The sequence below is a fragment of the Lagenorhynchus albirostris genome, chromosome 16 (assembly GCF_949774975.1).
Source record: "Lagenorhynchus albirostris chromosome 16, mLagAlb1.1, whole genome shotgun sequence".
NCBI lineage: Eukaryota > Metazoa > Chordata > Mammalia > Artiodactyla > Delphinidae > Lagenorhynchus > Lagenorhynchus albirostris.
In genome coordinates, this window is record NC_083110.1 from 4,752,197 (window position 1) to 4,767,507 (window position 15,311).

The 15,311-nt window shown below is 43.3% G+C and overlaps 1 protein-coding gene across 1 annotated transcript in view; it reads right to left on the bottom strand.

Moving 5' to 3' along the window:
- Window positions 1-15,311, bottom strand: part of PCNX2 (pecanex 2) — a 275,141-nt gene that overhangs the window by 115,166 nt on the left and 144,664 nt on the right. Inside the window, exons 20-21 of the mRNA XM_060125912.1 lie at window positions 6,789-6,930; window positions 2,490-2,667 (exon numbers count right to left, since the gene is read on the bottom strand). Coding sequence (XP_059981895.1) covers window positions 2,490-2,667; window positions 6,789-6,930 — 320 coding nt within the window. The remainder of the gene's footprint in view (window positions 1-2,489; window positions 2,668-6,788; window positions 6,931-15,311) is intronic.

Consider the following 15,311-nt stretch of genomic DNA (forward strand, 5'->3'; position numbering starts at 1 on the left):
GGGGATATATGTATACATATAGCTGATTCACTTTGTTATACAGCAGAAACTAACACACCACTGTAAAGCAATTATACTCCAATAAAGATGTTAAAAATACTGGAGGTCTAGAAAGCCTCTAGGAAATATGTTAATAGAGACAATTTTTTAAAAGATGTCTTAAAATGAGGAGAATGAACAGGAAGCAGCAGTTGGGGTAAGCAGGCAGGATCTTTACAAGGAACGTTAACTGTCACCTCCCTCATTGCCACCATTTTCTGTCACTAATTTCTACTGGCTTTTCTTTCCCGGAAGACCTCAAATGCTGTCTCTTTCTTTAACTGTATTTTTTGTCGGAATCAGATCCGGTTTCTCATTCCAGAAAATGCCCTGCTACCAGCTCTGTCAAGATAAAGCGTGAGTAGCCATAGACAGAGTCAGGGGTGTGTCAGGACTGACTTGCTATAGGCTGATTTTTTTTAGTTTTTGTCTCACTTGTTTTTTTTTCTTTTAGACTCAGCTATTTTTCCCAGCCTAAAAGCCGACTATTCAAATGACACGTGCTAATGCTCTCTCAATTAGGGGAAACAGGAACACTGTCACACTGGTTCTGCCTGAAATTTTTAGTGTTTTCACTGGTGCTTTAAAAAGATGATGGCAACTGAAACTCAAATGTCTGTAGCACTGAGTTTTTACGGATTTAGTCTCAGACTATGTCCCATCGGGTCCCACCCTACTCATTAGGCTCAGGACGGTACAAGGTGCCCTCGTGGACAGGAAGAATGAACAATAGCTCTGCATAAATCCTTCCTCTGCGTCCAGCAAGCCTCTTGATCTGGACACCTGCACCTACCAGACGTCTCGGCAGTAGCTGGCTCCCAGCTGACCAGCAGGCAGCTCAGCGGGGAGGCTGCCTGCCCTCCAGCAAGTGAAAATCCCTGTTCGATTGCAATGTGGAATCACTTAGAAGACTCATTTCAGTCACCCCTCTCTGCTCTGCTTTTGTTTACCTGGCACTTTTCACTTACACAGGAAGCTACTGAAAACAGACAGTTCACTGCAGAGAAGCAGCCGCACTCCGTCACGTCCTAAACGGGGTGTAACTTCTCTTTTTCTACTTAACATGGCTTTAAAAGTCCTGCCTCATATTTGGAAAGCACACGCTACTTAAAAACTTCTTTCCTACTTACGTTAATCAATCCTCCTGACGCCTAAGTGAGACGGGCATCATTATTTTCAACTTTACAGGAGACAACGTTTCAGAAAGGAATATCAATATTACCAGGTCAACATGTAAATAATGCCAGAGTTAGGAATTCAACCTGTTCCAGTACATTTTGCATCTGAGAATGAGTTTTTACCACTGTGAGTAGTAAAATAATTTATAACTTCATCAATGCTTTCAAGATCATAGGAGACAATTTTACATTTATTATGTGAGATCACGGACATTCAGACATAATGAAGGAAAACAGATTATGGAAGCCTGTGATCTGAATCACCAGAAAAATGGGATAAACTTATCAAGACCAAACAGAACTCAGGCAAACAGAAAACAAATCTTTGTGGGTAAAAGACCAAAGCCAGAGCTTGGTCATAAGATGGGAAAACAGGGGAGGGCTGCTGAAGTAATATGACAATTATAATATTTGAATTTTTGTCACTTAAAACAAGTAAAGAGGAAGCCAGGTGAAGGACAGGTAATAAAGAAAGGAATTCACAGAAATGATCGATAGGGGTGAAAAAATGAAGTTCAGAAAAAAAAAAAAAAAAACCTTAGAATTTAAAAATTATTAACCAAAAGGGGGAACAGTTAAGTCAATCCGAGGGCAGAAAACCCATGGCTGCTGTATTCAACGGAGTGCATGAGGAAGGAGTTTCCCAAATTCTTTTTCCAATTTCTGTTTACACACCCCAGCTTTGTCACGGTGCTCAGAACACGTACACTCAGACCAGTATCCCAAGGACCTTATCTCCCTCATGTTAAACGTTAGATGCCATTCCCATATATTTGCCTGAACTGTGATTAGGGTTTCTCACTGCCCATGGATGGATTTACAGCTGATGAAATCTTGACCTGAGACAAGCCAAGGGAAAGAAAATACTCCAAGGGACCTGGCCCTCGGGTCCCACATCTCAAACTTTACCTCAAGAGGCAAAATGCTAAATTAAAAAAAAAAATTAGTCTGGTGACTAATCTTTAATTTAGAGCATTTGGAGATCGAGGAAGTTCCGTAATGAGATTGTTAACAGAGACAAAGGTCATAAAATTTCAAGCAACACAAATGGCTAATTCATCTTAATTAGTGATTTTTGGCAAATTACATGGCATATTTTTATTCCATGGGGAATGTTCCTCAAATGGCAGCAGGAGTGTGACACGCATACGCAATTCAATGTAAATTCACGCCTTAATTGTTTTTAAAAGAAAATGTTTCAAACTCTTAAAGCATTTGATGAGAAATGCACCTTTTACATACTGAAATGAAGAAAAGAGCTAATCTACTTGCCTTGCTGAATAAAATGGACACCATGAAGAAATCCAGTAAGAAACTCTCTGAAATGTCTTTGTAGTCGAAATGGAAGAAGATGACGGTGAAGCCCAAGTGAGTAAACTGGTGGACTGGGTTACAGAAGGAGGTCCGCAGCAGCTTCATGCCCGCTATGACCATCAGGAAAATGTCCCAGCTGTTGAAAAGGAAAGAAAGGAAGTGATCACTTCACAGCCCGTACCTTACTAGGTGAGTGACAATGGCTCACGTTTCTTGAGCGTTTACTGTGCGTTATGCCCTTTACAAAAAGCCAAGATGCTGGGCCCTTTATTATCCTCGCTGTACAGAGGAGTAAACTGCGTCTCAGAGTTTGAGTGTACGTTCACACAGAGTGGAGCTAGGAGTGAAACTCCATCCCGAGGGACTCGCCAGCACAGACTCTGCCACTAGAGTCAGCGTCGTCCCCAGGACTTTGCAATGCAGGACACAGAGCTCCATCGTCCCCAGGACTTTGCAATGCAGGACACAGAGCTCCCTTGGAGCTTATCTGAAGGACTACTGCACTGCCAGGTTCCACGGGGAGCTTGGTGGCAAGTGAGAAAACAGAGCAGGCTGTCCCTGTTAGCATCTGCTCAGTGTAAGCCTTTCTATTACAAGAGAATCTCACCGAATCAATGACGTAGCAATAGCTAATATTAAATTCTGAAAAGAGGAAAAAGATCCCACTATCTCAATAATGCCATTTTTACTTTACATATTCACTTCTAATGTTTTCCACCATATTTGCTGTTTTTGTAAACATAAGCTTTCCGATCTCCCTTTTTTTTCCACTGAAAATTCCATCATCAACATGACACAGGCCCCCATGACATAGGCCTTTTGAGTTAAGGAGCACGACAGAGGCAGCCCGGCAGAGAAACAGCAGGACTTTGCTGTGAGGACTGAACTCCTGAATGCTCCTGTCTAGGGAGTCGGGTTACTAACACGTGTCAGAAGCATGTGCAGTTCCAGCAGACAGTGAGGCCAATGATCTTCCCACCTTGAGATGGGAAGGCAACTGATTAGTGCTCAGAAGAGCTGGACACAGCAAGCCACTACCACCCTGAGGGGTCTTCCTGAAAGAAGGCCTTGCACATTTTAGCCAGAGTCCCCTCAATTAGAACATCCTATTTGGGAACTCAAAAGAAAGACAAAAGTGGCAATACTTTCCAGGGAGCAGTTGCACTTGAAAGAGAGGTTTCCTTTTTCCTTTTTAATTTTACTGAAGTACAGTTGATTTACAATGTTGTGTTAGTTTCTGCTGTACAGCAAAGTGATTCAGCGATACATATATGTATTCTTTTTCACATTCTTTTCCTTTATGGTTTATCACAGGATAGTGAATACAGTTCCCTGTGCTGTACAGTAGGACCCTGTTGTTTATCACAAAGAGAGGTTTTCTTTTTCTAAGTACAGAAAATGGGGGTGAGGGGGCAGGCCTGAATTTCCCTAATCCTAGCGGGATCCTGAGCTCTAGACCCTTATCAGCATTAATAATATCCTGTCTCAGGACTGGGGCATTCAAAACGTGTTTCCCAAGTCTTGGCATCTATCGAATACAAAACTGTCATTTTTGTCATCAGGAAGATCTAATGTTAGCACTTCCATTGGCCTCAATTTGATATTTTATATGCCTTCAGACCTAGTGTAGCAATTGATTCCACCCTGTCCCAGGATGCATCTGAGGAGGTCTGGTCAAAACCCTTGTGTGATGGGCTTAGATTTGGCTTCTGAGAAAAAGTAGCCCTTGATTACATGCGGGTCTGGGGAGAGTGGTAAGACCTTCAGTAAACTCTGTTCCTGCAGCAAGGCTGAGCACCGCTCCATGACCCTTTCCTTCTCCAGTGGACAACTAACGCCTGTGATGAAAACTCAGTATGAAAACATGACTGCAGGTCCACTCACCTCTGACAACAGCCCCGGGTACAAGAATCTCTGTGGCATAGCCAAAGCCCTTGGGGGGATCCCAAGGATAAGGTGTCCCAAGACCAGGGATATTCTGGTTTTCAAAGGAGATCAGTGACTTTCCGGGTTATTCAGGCCAAAGCTAGATGAGGCTCAACTCTAAAGTTTGTTTTCTGTGACTATGACTAAAATGGACAGCATTCATTTTATGTTTATTAATGATGACTGGTGAAGATTAAGAGAGCTCTTAAGGAGTGACGTTTATGGTTCTTGTAACACTGCAACTGTAATGGTTACATTCAACGATTCATAGACTGTTGTAGGTTTAGCTAAAGGTCTTATAAAGGATTAGGTAGCAATCCGGGAACAATGGCCTGGGACAGGTGCAAAGCATCCTTTTAGATCAGGCTGGGAAACATAAATACCTAACCAGTTATCATGATGCACCCACTCACCATTTACCAGCCCCCCACTCAGTCATCCATCCATCCATCCATCCATCCATCCATCCATCCATCCATCCTTCTACCACTTACTGGACCGATGGTACTGAAAGCTGAAAAAGAAACAGTGCCTGTCATTGAAGAGTTCACTATCTGGTCCCATGGTTCTCAATGAGGGCAGGGTGTGGGCTGGGCTTACACAGTTTGAAACAGGTCTCTAGGTGATGCTGACATATGGCCTCCTGCCATCCTGTCTGAAAACAGCTGGTCTAGTGGGGTGCTTGAAATCCTGAGAGATTGTTTTTTTAAGTCGTCAGATGGATGCCTCAAGAATATAAAGGAGTTATCAACTTAGGGCTCCAAGCAAAAGAATTCTGTTCGTATCATCAAATCAAGATTATTTGGAGGTACACGGGTGAGGTGCTACTTTCTGACTTTAGTGGCTGGAAAAAAATGACAGGGGATAGAGATTAATTTTACTTCAAAGTAGACTCTCTCTGAACTGTTTATCTGACTCTGCATAATTCCCAACCCATGCATCCATCCTCTGCCAACAGCCAGAGCTGCCTGGCCTCAACTGGCAGTCTTAGCTTGAAGCCCTAGTCCTAATGTTAGGAAGCGAGGACTTTCAATCCTTTAGCTCGCTATCCCTGGGCAGCACCGGTACATGTGTGACTGCTGTGGTTCTGACTGTGAGTCCTTGTTCTGAAAACTGGGGATCTGCCTTGTTTCAGAATGTCGTCACGGGGTCAGCCAAGATGGTACCACACTGGCAACACCTGCTTACTAGAAAAGCACTCAGTGTTCTAGAGGTAGGGTTAGCTCATGGATGGGGCCCTACTCAAACTATACAAGAGGTCTGTAACCTCATCACCTGCCTTCTTCATCCAGTGAGACTAATTTTCATCCCTGGATCCGAAGTCTAGGATTTTAAATACCAAAGGGCATGGACTTCCTGCCCTGGTCTGACTGACACAGTTCTAGACTGGAAGGAAGGCAGAGTCTGATAAAGACAGGAAGGTCGTAGGGTCGTTTCATTTAGTGTCTGCTTCGTGCGGCTAGGAATCCACTCAAGGTCCAGCCGAGAATTCGCGTGCCTTCTACCTGAGTTTGCTCCATCTTGGGCAAATATTAATTAATTTGTCCTCATCACAGCCCAAAAGGAAGAGGAGGCATGTTTGGGATTATGAATCAGGGTTGACTTGGGCACGTAACGTTTAAGCAAAGTGACTCATATGCAAATCTGGGAAGGAATCTCTTTCACATCATCCTCCTTTATGAACTTATTTGAACAGAAATGTCAACCTTTTGTCAGAACAACACATCCACAAATTATCAAGTAGGTTTCCGTTTGTAATTTCAGAGTTCCTTTTAAAACATGAAACCACTAACTCAGCTATACGCTGTTAATGCTTTGCAAAAACGGGCATCTTGAGGATATGAAGTCTCTCTGTGGTCCATTTTTTTAAATTATGAGGCTTTTCCTGAGAAATGCAAAGAGAGCAGTAACAGTGATTAAGTTCCCCCTCCCTCAAACACAAAATGCACGAGTCTTTGCTGCGTGAAGTGCTAGAGGTACTTCATAATAAAGCTCTAAGCACGACAGTTGGAATGCCAGGAACCCTGGCATCACACTGCACTTCGGTCATCTTCTTAACGCTCCTGACTAAGCGTTTGCAGGGTGATTTTCAAATCTACTGATGTCTATTCACAAGATCACTCCAAGCAGATCTAACTTCGTTTGTCCCCCAGTCCCTCTACAATAACCACCTAGCTCCAGCGAGTTTGAGACCACCACGGCTTACTGTTACGTGGCCCATCACTGGTAGACAGAAGTTGGCTTCTGCTGCAGCCTGTTCAGAGGAAACCCACTCGCTTTTGAAAACGTGGTGATCCAAATCATGATGAGAATAAACGGTTATCCACTTACTGGGTACCAAGTCTCCGGTAATTGCTTATTGAAAATGCATCCGTAGTAAGGGCATTCAAAATGATTGCTGGGTACAAGATGTATTTTTCAAAACACTGAAGCCAAACATAGAGTCTTTCAAACCACATTAAATGGGCGACATCTGAAAGATACACAAAAACCACTTAGAACGGCCACTGATCAAATTATTTTTCTTTAAGTATATGTGGTAATAAGTAAGACCCACCCCCTCCCCTTCATTCAAGAGCTGCAGAACTCCAGATACCAGACGAGAGGGGCCAATTTTCTTCCCAGGCAGGCACTTTTAGCTTTGTTTCTACATCGTTCCTAAATAATAGTATACGGTATAGACCCAGTTTCCCAATTTTTCAAGTCAATTGCTTTTTTCCATGTTAATTATTACTGGGACCCATGAAATGAGCTGTCACATCACATCAAGGCATCTCAGAGTGAGTGAGGCTAGAAAGCGAAGGATGGAGAACTGGGAAACAATCTCACGGGCCCATCCCCTCTTAAGCTTGGGGTTGCTTCTGAGTCTGGGGCTACTTTCCAGGCTCTCCTCTGCCTGTTTTTAGTCTATGAATCCACAATCCAATTCCTGGCCATCTACATACATAAGAGGAAGCTGACCCACACCCCCCTATCACTAGAAATGTATTACATTCCAGTGAGTCTTCACAAGGAAGGAGGCGTCGTGGAAGTGAGGTCCAGTCCCACAAAGGCTAAGGTTTTAAGTCACACCAATCTGGGTTTGTATTCAGACTCTACCATCCACGAGTGTGCGGTCACGAATGACTGCTTTCATCTTTCTGGTCCTCAGCTTTGTGTGTCCCGCCCATCCTTCCTACTACTTATGGCGGAGAAGCCAGCTCTCCTCCCCATGATGGGGTAACACTGTGCCTCTCACCCATCTCTTACCACTTCTCTCTCTGGGGAGGAGAGGCTGGTCCTATCGGTCAGAGCACAGACTTCCTAGGCCATCGTATCAGGGGATGGGAAACACTGCATCCCTGCTCTCCTGTGCTTCCCAACTCCGTGGGGAGAACACACCAGGTTCAGGTCCTCAGGTGGGTCCATCTCACTCCCCACCAGATCTCTGTCTGCTAGTAACTGAGAGGCTGCGGTGGACCCCAACTCACCATCAGAGACCTGGGCAAATGGACCAGACATGGCAGGACTCAAAGCCTAAATCTGCCAGGAGGGAACGGGACTCCATCAAACTTCTGGAATCATATTCTTCAACAATTTATAATTTTAAAAACTTCCACCCCCAATAATCTATAGTGAAAAACCAAGAGAGCCAGGTAGGTTTTATGCTGTTTGGATGACACAAGGACCAACTCATGAAAGAGAAACTGTTGACACACACCGTGCAGAGAGACATGGCAGTGACGTAAAATAGGCCATCCCCTCCAGGTTTCCTATCCAGGATTAGGAGACAAATTACCGCTTTCCAACCTACTTTGACCGGGACTTTATGTAAAGGGTCACAGAAAGCAACACAAACATACACACCCACACACACACAATTGGGAGCTGACGTTTTACTTCCTCCTTTATATGGTTTACACTTCTATATAGGAATGTATTATATTTATAACTCAAAAGCATAAAGGCTATCTTCATGTCACTGAGATTACAAGGAGAGGTCTGGCATTCAGAAATCTTGCTTGAAAAGAATTAATTTGAATGAGATGGGAATGGTGAGAACAGAGAGTAGAAACACTTCATCACGTGGGAAACAGCAAGAACAAACACCCCAATGATTAACTTAACAAGCAGAAGAGAGATACAACGAGAAATTATCAGGAAAAAAACAACTAATTTTAGTTATAAGTGGAACAGGGAGGAAGCGCTGGAGGAAAATTAAGGTTGAAAATAAGGATATCGGGTAGGAATTCATCTTTGGGTGTTCTTAATAGTAATCTTTCCTGGTCAGTGTTTGGAAATGGGTTATTTCATAAGGAACGAAGTTTATGATACATAATTTTTAAAATCTAGGTATATGATATATTTTACATATAGATAGGAGTTTTTATCTTTTGTGAAAGTACATGAAAATTTAAAAAATAAATCTCCAAGATCCCCCCCCAACTCTTTCCAAGCAAATGACTTTGACCCCTACTTCCTAGAGAAAATTGAAGCTATTAAACGGAAATTTTCCCACTTCCCAACCCCTCAACTACAAATTTATCTATATTCATACCCATCTCCTTGCTCCTACTGAGGCTGACCCCACGGATGCCCTGGCTTCCATTCTTCCCGACATCTTGATTCAGTAGTTTCCCCCTTGACTAACCAATGGCTCTTTCCTAAAGGCCAGTGGCAAGATTCCGGTCTTGGCCAAGTTGAAAACTTGCTTTCCACTGACATCTTCTAGCACTCACTCTGTCCTTTTCAGCACAGCCAAGCTTCTTGGAACGGTCGTCCAGGTCTGACAATCCCACTTCCTTGTCTCCTGTTTCCTGCTAAAACTTCTGCCCCACGGCTTTGCAGCTACCCCTGCCCAGAACTGTGCATGGCAAGGCCACTTGTGATTTCCCAAATGACAGATAACTGATATTTTTCAGTCTACATTACTGGAACTTTCTTATTTTTTAAATAAATCTATTTGTTTGTTTGTTTGTTTGTTTATTTATGTTTGGCTGTGTTGGGTCTTCGTTGCTGTGCGTGGGCTTTCTCTAGTTGCAGCGAGCGGGGTCTACTCTTTGTTGTGGTGCACAGGCTTCTCATTGCAGTGGCTTCTCTTGTTGCAGAGCACGGGCTCTAGGTGTGTGGGCTTCAGTAGCTGCAGCATGCAGGCTCAGTAGTTGTGGCTCACAGGCTCAGTAGTTGTGGCACACGGGCTCAGTAGTTGTGGCACAGGGCTCAGTAGTTGTGGCGTGCGGGCTTTAGTAGTTGTGGCACGCGGGTTCTAGAGCACAAGCTCAGTAGCTGTGGCACATGGGCTTAGTTGCTCCGTGGCACATGGGATCTTCTCAGACCAGGGCTAGAACCTGTGTTCCCTGCACTGGCAGGAGGATTCTCAACCACTGTGCCACCAGGGAAGCCTTAGTGGAACTTTCTGAGACAGAAAACATCACTGATTCTTCCTTCTGTCTACAACCCTCACTTCAGCTTCTGCGTCCTGCCAGCTCCTGCCTGTGCTCACACCTTTCACACTGCTCTTCCCACTGCCTCTGCAGGGTTCTCTTCTACCCTGGCTCATGTGCCTTCCTTGGACCTCTTTGCCAGTTTTCTCATTTTCTTGAGCTGAGGTCCTCAACACCCCTAATGTGAATTATTACTTCCATGCTGATGACGTTCAGATCTGTCATTGAGTGAGATTGATCTTCCATCCCTCTCCCAGCTTCAAGATCTAAATACTCAACTGAAGAGCTTCAGCTGATGTCCCACAGGAATCTTCAAATACAGCGTGTCAAAAGCTGCACTCTGTCAACCTCCACACACCTGCTCCTCCTTATGAATTTTTTTATCTTATTTGATGACCCTTCACATTCACCTAGTCATGCAGGCAATATACCTTGGGGTCACTCTGAGTCAGCTGTTCTCAATCATAACTGCATGTTGGAATCACCTGGGGACAAGGCTGAAAAACACTATCCTAGAACGGTGATTCTCGAACTTCATCATGCAAATAAATCACTTGTTAAAAGACAGAATCTGATCTGATGGGTCTGGAGTGGAGCTGGACATTCTGCATTTCTAATAAGCTCCTGGGGGATACTGATGTTGCTGGACTCCACATGGTACTTTGAGAGAGAGGCACCAGCAACTCGTTAAAAATGCGAATTCTCAGATACAATCCTGGACCTGCTGTATCAGAACTCTGTGGGCTGGGCCCAGTAATCCGTGTTTCATAAATCCTACAAGTGATTCTGATACGTGCTCACGTTTGAGAACTGCTGTTCTAGAAGTTCTTCCTCCATACAGGACTAGAATATGTTGATTCAATGAGCTTACTTCTTACATATCTATCTCCTCCTTTCTAGTTTCACTGTTCAGATCCTCAATCTTAAAAAAATTGTAATTGTCTTTTATCCAAATAAACTCACTCTTTCCTAATCCCATCATTCGTGTGCACTGTATAACATTACTTCTTACTCCTTAAGGGCCTTTTGTGGTTCTCCCCCATTCTCCTGAATAACCTGTTTTTTTCTCTCTTTATTAGATCATCCTCATCACAATGTAAACACACTGTAATATCTTTTGTCCTAAAAAAAGACATACCCCCCTTGACCCTTTTCCTTCCAGATGCTGGATATTTTCCAGATATCACCCTATTTCTTTGCACCCCTTGGTAATAATTTCTCAAAAGAATTTTGGCTACACTCGCTTTCTCCACAACTTAAACTCCCTTTGTCTTCTGAGTTCACTCCAATCAGAGTCTCATCCCAACCGCTCCATGAAACTGTTTTGCTAAGAACCTCACGTTGCTATCCAATGGTCAGTCTCAGTCCTCAACTTAACCTCCCAGCAGTGTCTGACCCAGTTAATTATTCCAGACTTCTCATAATTCCCTACATGATCTTATCCAGTTCCATGGCCTTAAGAATCTATTGTCAATATGCTTTTGACTACTAAAAATACATCTCCAGGGCTTCCCTGGTGGCGCAGTGGTTGAGAGTCCGCCTGCCGATGCAGGGGACACGGGTTCGTGCCCTGGTCCGGGAGGATCCCACATGCTGCAGAGCAACTGGGCCCGTGAGCCACGGCCACTGAGCCTGAGCGTCCGGAGCCTGTGCTCCGCAACGGGAGAGGCCACAACTGTGAGAGGCCCGCGTACCCCACACACACACAAAAATACATCTCCATGCACGACCTTTTTTCTGGACTCCAAACCAGTATATCCAACTATCCAACATATTTTGAATGTCTAATAAGCATCTCGAGCAAAGGCCTTCATTCCATGCTCTCACCTAAACCTACTCCTCCCGTGTCCACCATTCATTCATTCCACACATGAGCCAGACGACTCTGCCAGACACTTTTTTTAGGCACGTGGGAAAATGAGCGCCCAAAACATTATAAAACTCTGCCCTGATGGAACTTACACTCCAGTACGAACAATAAACAATCAACAGTGATAAATATGTAAATTACACAGTATATTATGAAGGATGGGTGATGAGTGAAAGAACAGAGTAGAGAGAAGAGCTCCTGGTGTTCACGTGGGCTACAGTGTAAAACAGGGTGGCCTGGGAGGCATAACTAAGAAGATGACATTTGAGAAGCAAGATGCCATTTGGGCATCATCTCATTAAAGGGCACCTCCCAGTCACCTACTTTTCCAGGCCAAAATCCTTTCCTTAGTCTCTTTCATATCTTACATATCCAACCTATAGGCAAATCTTACTGGCTCCACCTTCAAAATCTATCCCAAACTCAACCACATTTTCCCTCCTGTGCTGCTATCACCCTGGTCCAAGTCACCATCATGTCTAACCTAAAGAAACTTCCTTAAAACTGGTCTCCTTGCTTCTTTAATGTCCCCACAGCCACAGATTATAATCCAGCCGGCAGCCAGGGGGATTTTTAAGACTTCGTTACTACCCTATTAGTGCGTCTCCAATGGCTTTTCATCCTAATTATGATAGAACCTGCAACAAAGAAATTTCATTTAGCTGATCTCCAAAGAGTCACACTCCCCTTTTTTTATGGAGCTGATATTGGGAAGTGGCTGCCCAGCTGGGGATTCCATTTCCTGGTTATTCCTTGCATACAGGAGGACCACGTGACTTGTTCTTGCCAAAAGAATGCGAGCAGAATTGTGTCACTTCCAGGTCAACTGGTTAAGTACTGGGTGCATGGTACTCCATGCTTCTTCTCCCTTCTACCTGCTGGCTCAAAAATGTTAGGATTCCATAGTGACCTTGAGAGCATAAGGTGATGGATTCCTAATATTGAAGAAGCCTGGTCCCCAAGTGACCATGACCCTCCACTATGCAAAGGACAGTGACTAGGAAAAATCTTTTGACCACATCCCACTGGACTTTGCATGAACAAAAAATAAACTTTTGCTTTGCTAATAAGCCACCACGATTTGGGGGTATTTGCTATGATACTTAGCCTCCTCCTATCTCTTAAGTAATAGAAAATCTAATGTCCTTACCATGTTTTAGAAGACCCTTATGATTTGGCACCTTGTTACCTTTTTGATCTTATTTCCAACCGCTTTCTCCATTATGCACTCTCCTCCTCAGTGATGTTCCTTGAATATTAAATACACCAAGTTTTTTCCCTTTCAGAAGCTTTGTGTTTGCTGTCCCTTCTGCCTGGGACTCTCCTCTCTGGACATTTTTATGACTCACTCCCTCATCCTGTTTAGGTCTCTGCTCAAGTGCCACATCCTTAATGGGTCCTCTCCTGACCACCATATCTAAAACAGCCTGCTCCTTTCACGATTTCTTTACTGTAATAAATTTTTCTTTATAAAACATCTCAACTTGATATCTTATTTGTGTCTTTATTTGTGTGTTATTTATCATCTGCTTTCCCAATTACCAGGTAAGCTCCATGAGGGCAAGGACTTTGTCTTGTTCACTGCCATATCCCCCATGTTGACACAGTAATCCTTCAATAAATATCGGTTGAGTAAATGAATGATCTCCTTGGCTCCAGTTTCTTTATAGACCATCTGTTTTTCTGTCCTGTTGCCACCAAAGATCTGTTTCAAATGCACATCTAGCCATGGTATAGCTCATAGCCTTCACTGTTCTCCACTGTGTCTGTCCATACACCAAGTACAATGCCTTAATACGGCATATAGGCTTTCCATATTCTGCTGCTTTGTAACTCTACGTAATCATCTTCTATCAGTTTTCCACCTACATTCTTTACTGAACTGGTTACCTAAATTATCGATGCTGGATTTTTAAAAACCTTTTCGTTTAACTCTACTATACAAAGACACATGCATAAAATACACACACATAGAGCTGTGTCCCTAGCACTTGGCTTAAGAAACAGCCTCAAAGCACCCCCATGCCTGCTTACAGTCACTGCCCCACAAGGTAACCACTGTCAAATCCCTGAACACCATTACTTACTTTTGCCTACTATTCTTCTTTTTTTATAACATAAAACATTGGCTGTATTCCCTGCGTTATAACATAAAACATTGGCTGTATTCCCTGAACACCATTACTTACTTTTGCCTACTATTCTTCTTTTTTTATAACATAAAACATTGGCTGTATTCCCTATATTCTTGTATCTTATTTTTTTTTCATTTTTTTATACAGCAGGTTCTTATTAGTCATTAATTTTATACACATCAGTATATACATGTCAATCCCAATCTCCCAATTGATCCCACCACCACCCCCCCACCACCACTTTACCCGCTTGGTGCCCATACGTTTGTTCTCTACATCTGTGTCTCAATTTCTGCCCTGCAAACTGGTTCATCTCTACCATTTATCTAGGTTCCACATATATGAGTTAATATACAATATGTTTTTCTCTTTCTGACTTACTTCACTCTGTATGACAGTCTCTAGATCCATCCACGTCTCAACAAATGACCCAATTTTGTTCCTTTTTATGGCTGAGTAATATTCCATTGTATATATGTGCCACATCTTCTTTATCCATTCGTCTGTCGATGGGCATTTAGGTTGGTTCCATGACCTGGCTATTGTAAACAGTTCTTCAATGAACATTGGGGTGCATGGGTCTTTTTGAATTGTGGTTTTCTCTGGGTATATGCCCAGTAGTGGGATTGCTGGGTCATATGGTAGCTCTACCTTTAGTTTTTTAAGAAACCTCCATACTGTTCTCCATGGTGGCTGTATCAGTTTACATTCCCACCAACAGTGCAAGAGGATTCCCTTTTCTCCACACCCTCTCCAGCATTTGTTGTTTGTAGATTTTCTGATGATGCCCATTCTAACTGGTGTGAGGTGATACCTCATTGTAGTTTTCTTTTTCTTTTTTTTTATTTCCTTTTTTTTTTTGCGGTACGTGGGCCTCTCACTGCTGTGGCCTCTCCCGTTGCGGAGCACAGGCTCTGGACACGCAGGCTCAGCGGCCATGGCTCACGGTCCAGCCGCTCCGCGGCATGTGGGATCTTCCGGGACCGGGGCACAAACCCATGTCCCCTGCATCAGCAGGTGGACTCTCAACCACTGCGCCACCAGGGAAGCCACTCATTGTAGTTTTGATTTGCATTTCTCTAATAATTAGTGATGTTGAAGAACTTTTCATGTGCTTCTTGGCCATCTGTATGTCTTCTTTGGAGAAATGTCTATTTAGGCCTTCTGCCCATTTTTGGATTGGGTTCTTTGTTTTTTTAATATCAAGCTGTATGAGCTGTTTATATATTTTGGAGATTAATCCTTTGTCCGTTGATTCATTTGCAAATATTTTCTACCATTCTGAGGGTTGTCTTTTCATCTTGCTTATGGTTCCCTTTGCTGTGCAAAAGCTTTTAAGTTTCATTAGGTCCCATTTGTTTATTTTTGTTTTTATTTCCATTACTCTAGGAGTGGAACAAAAAAGATCTTGCTGTGATTTATGTCA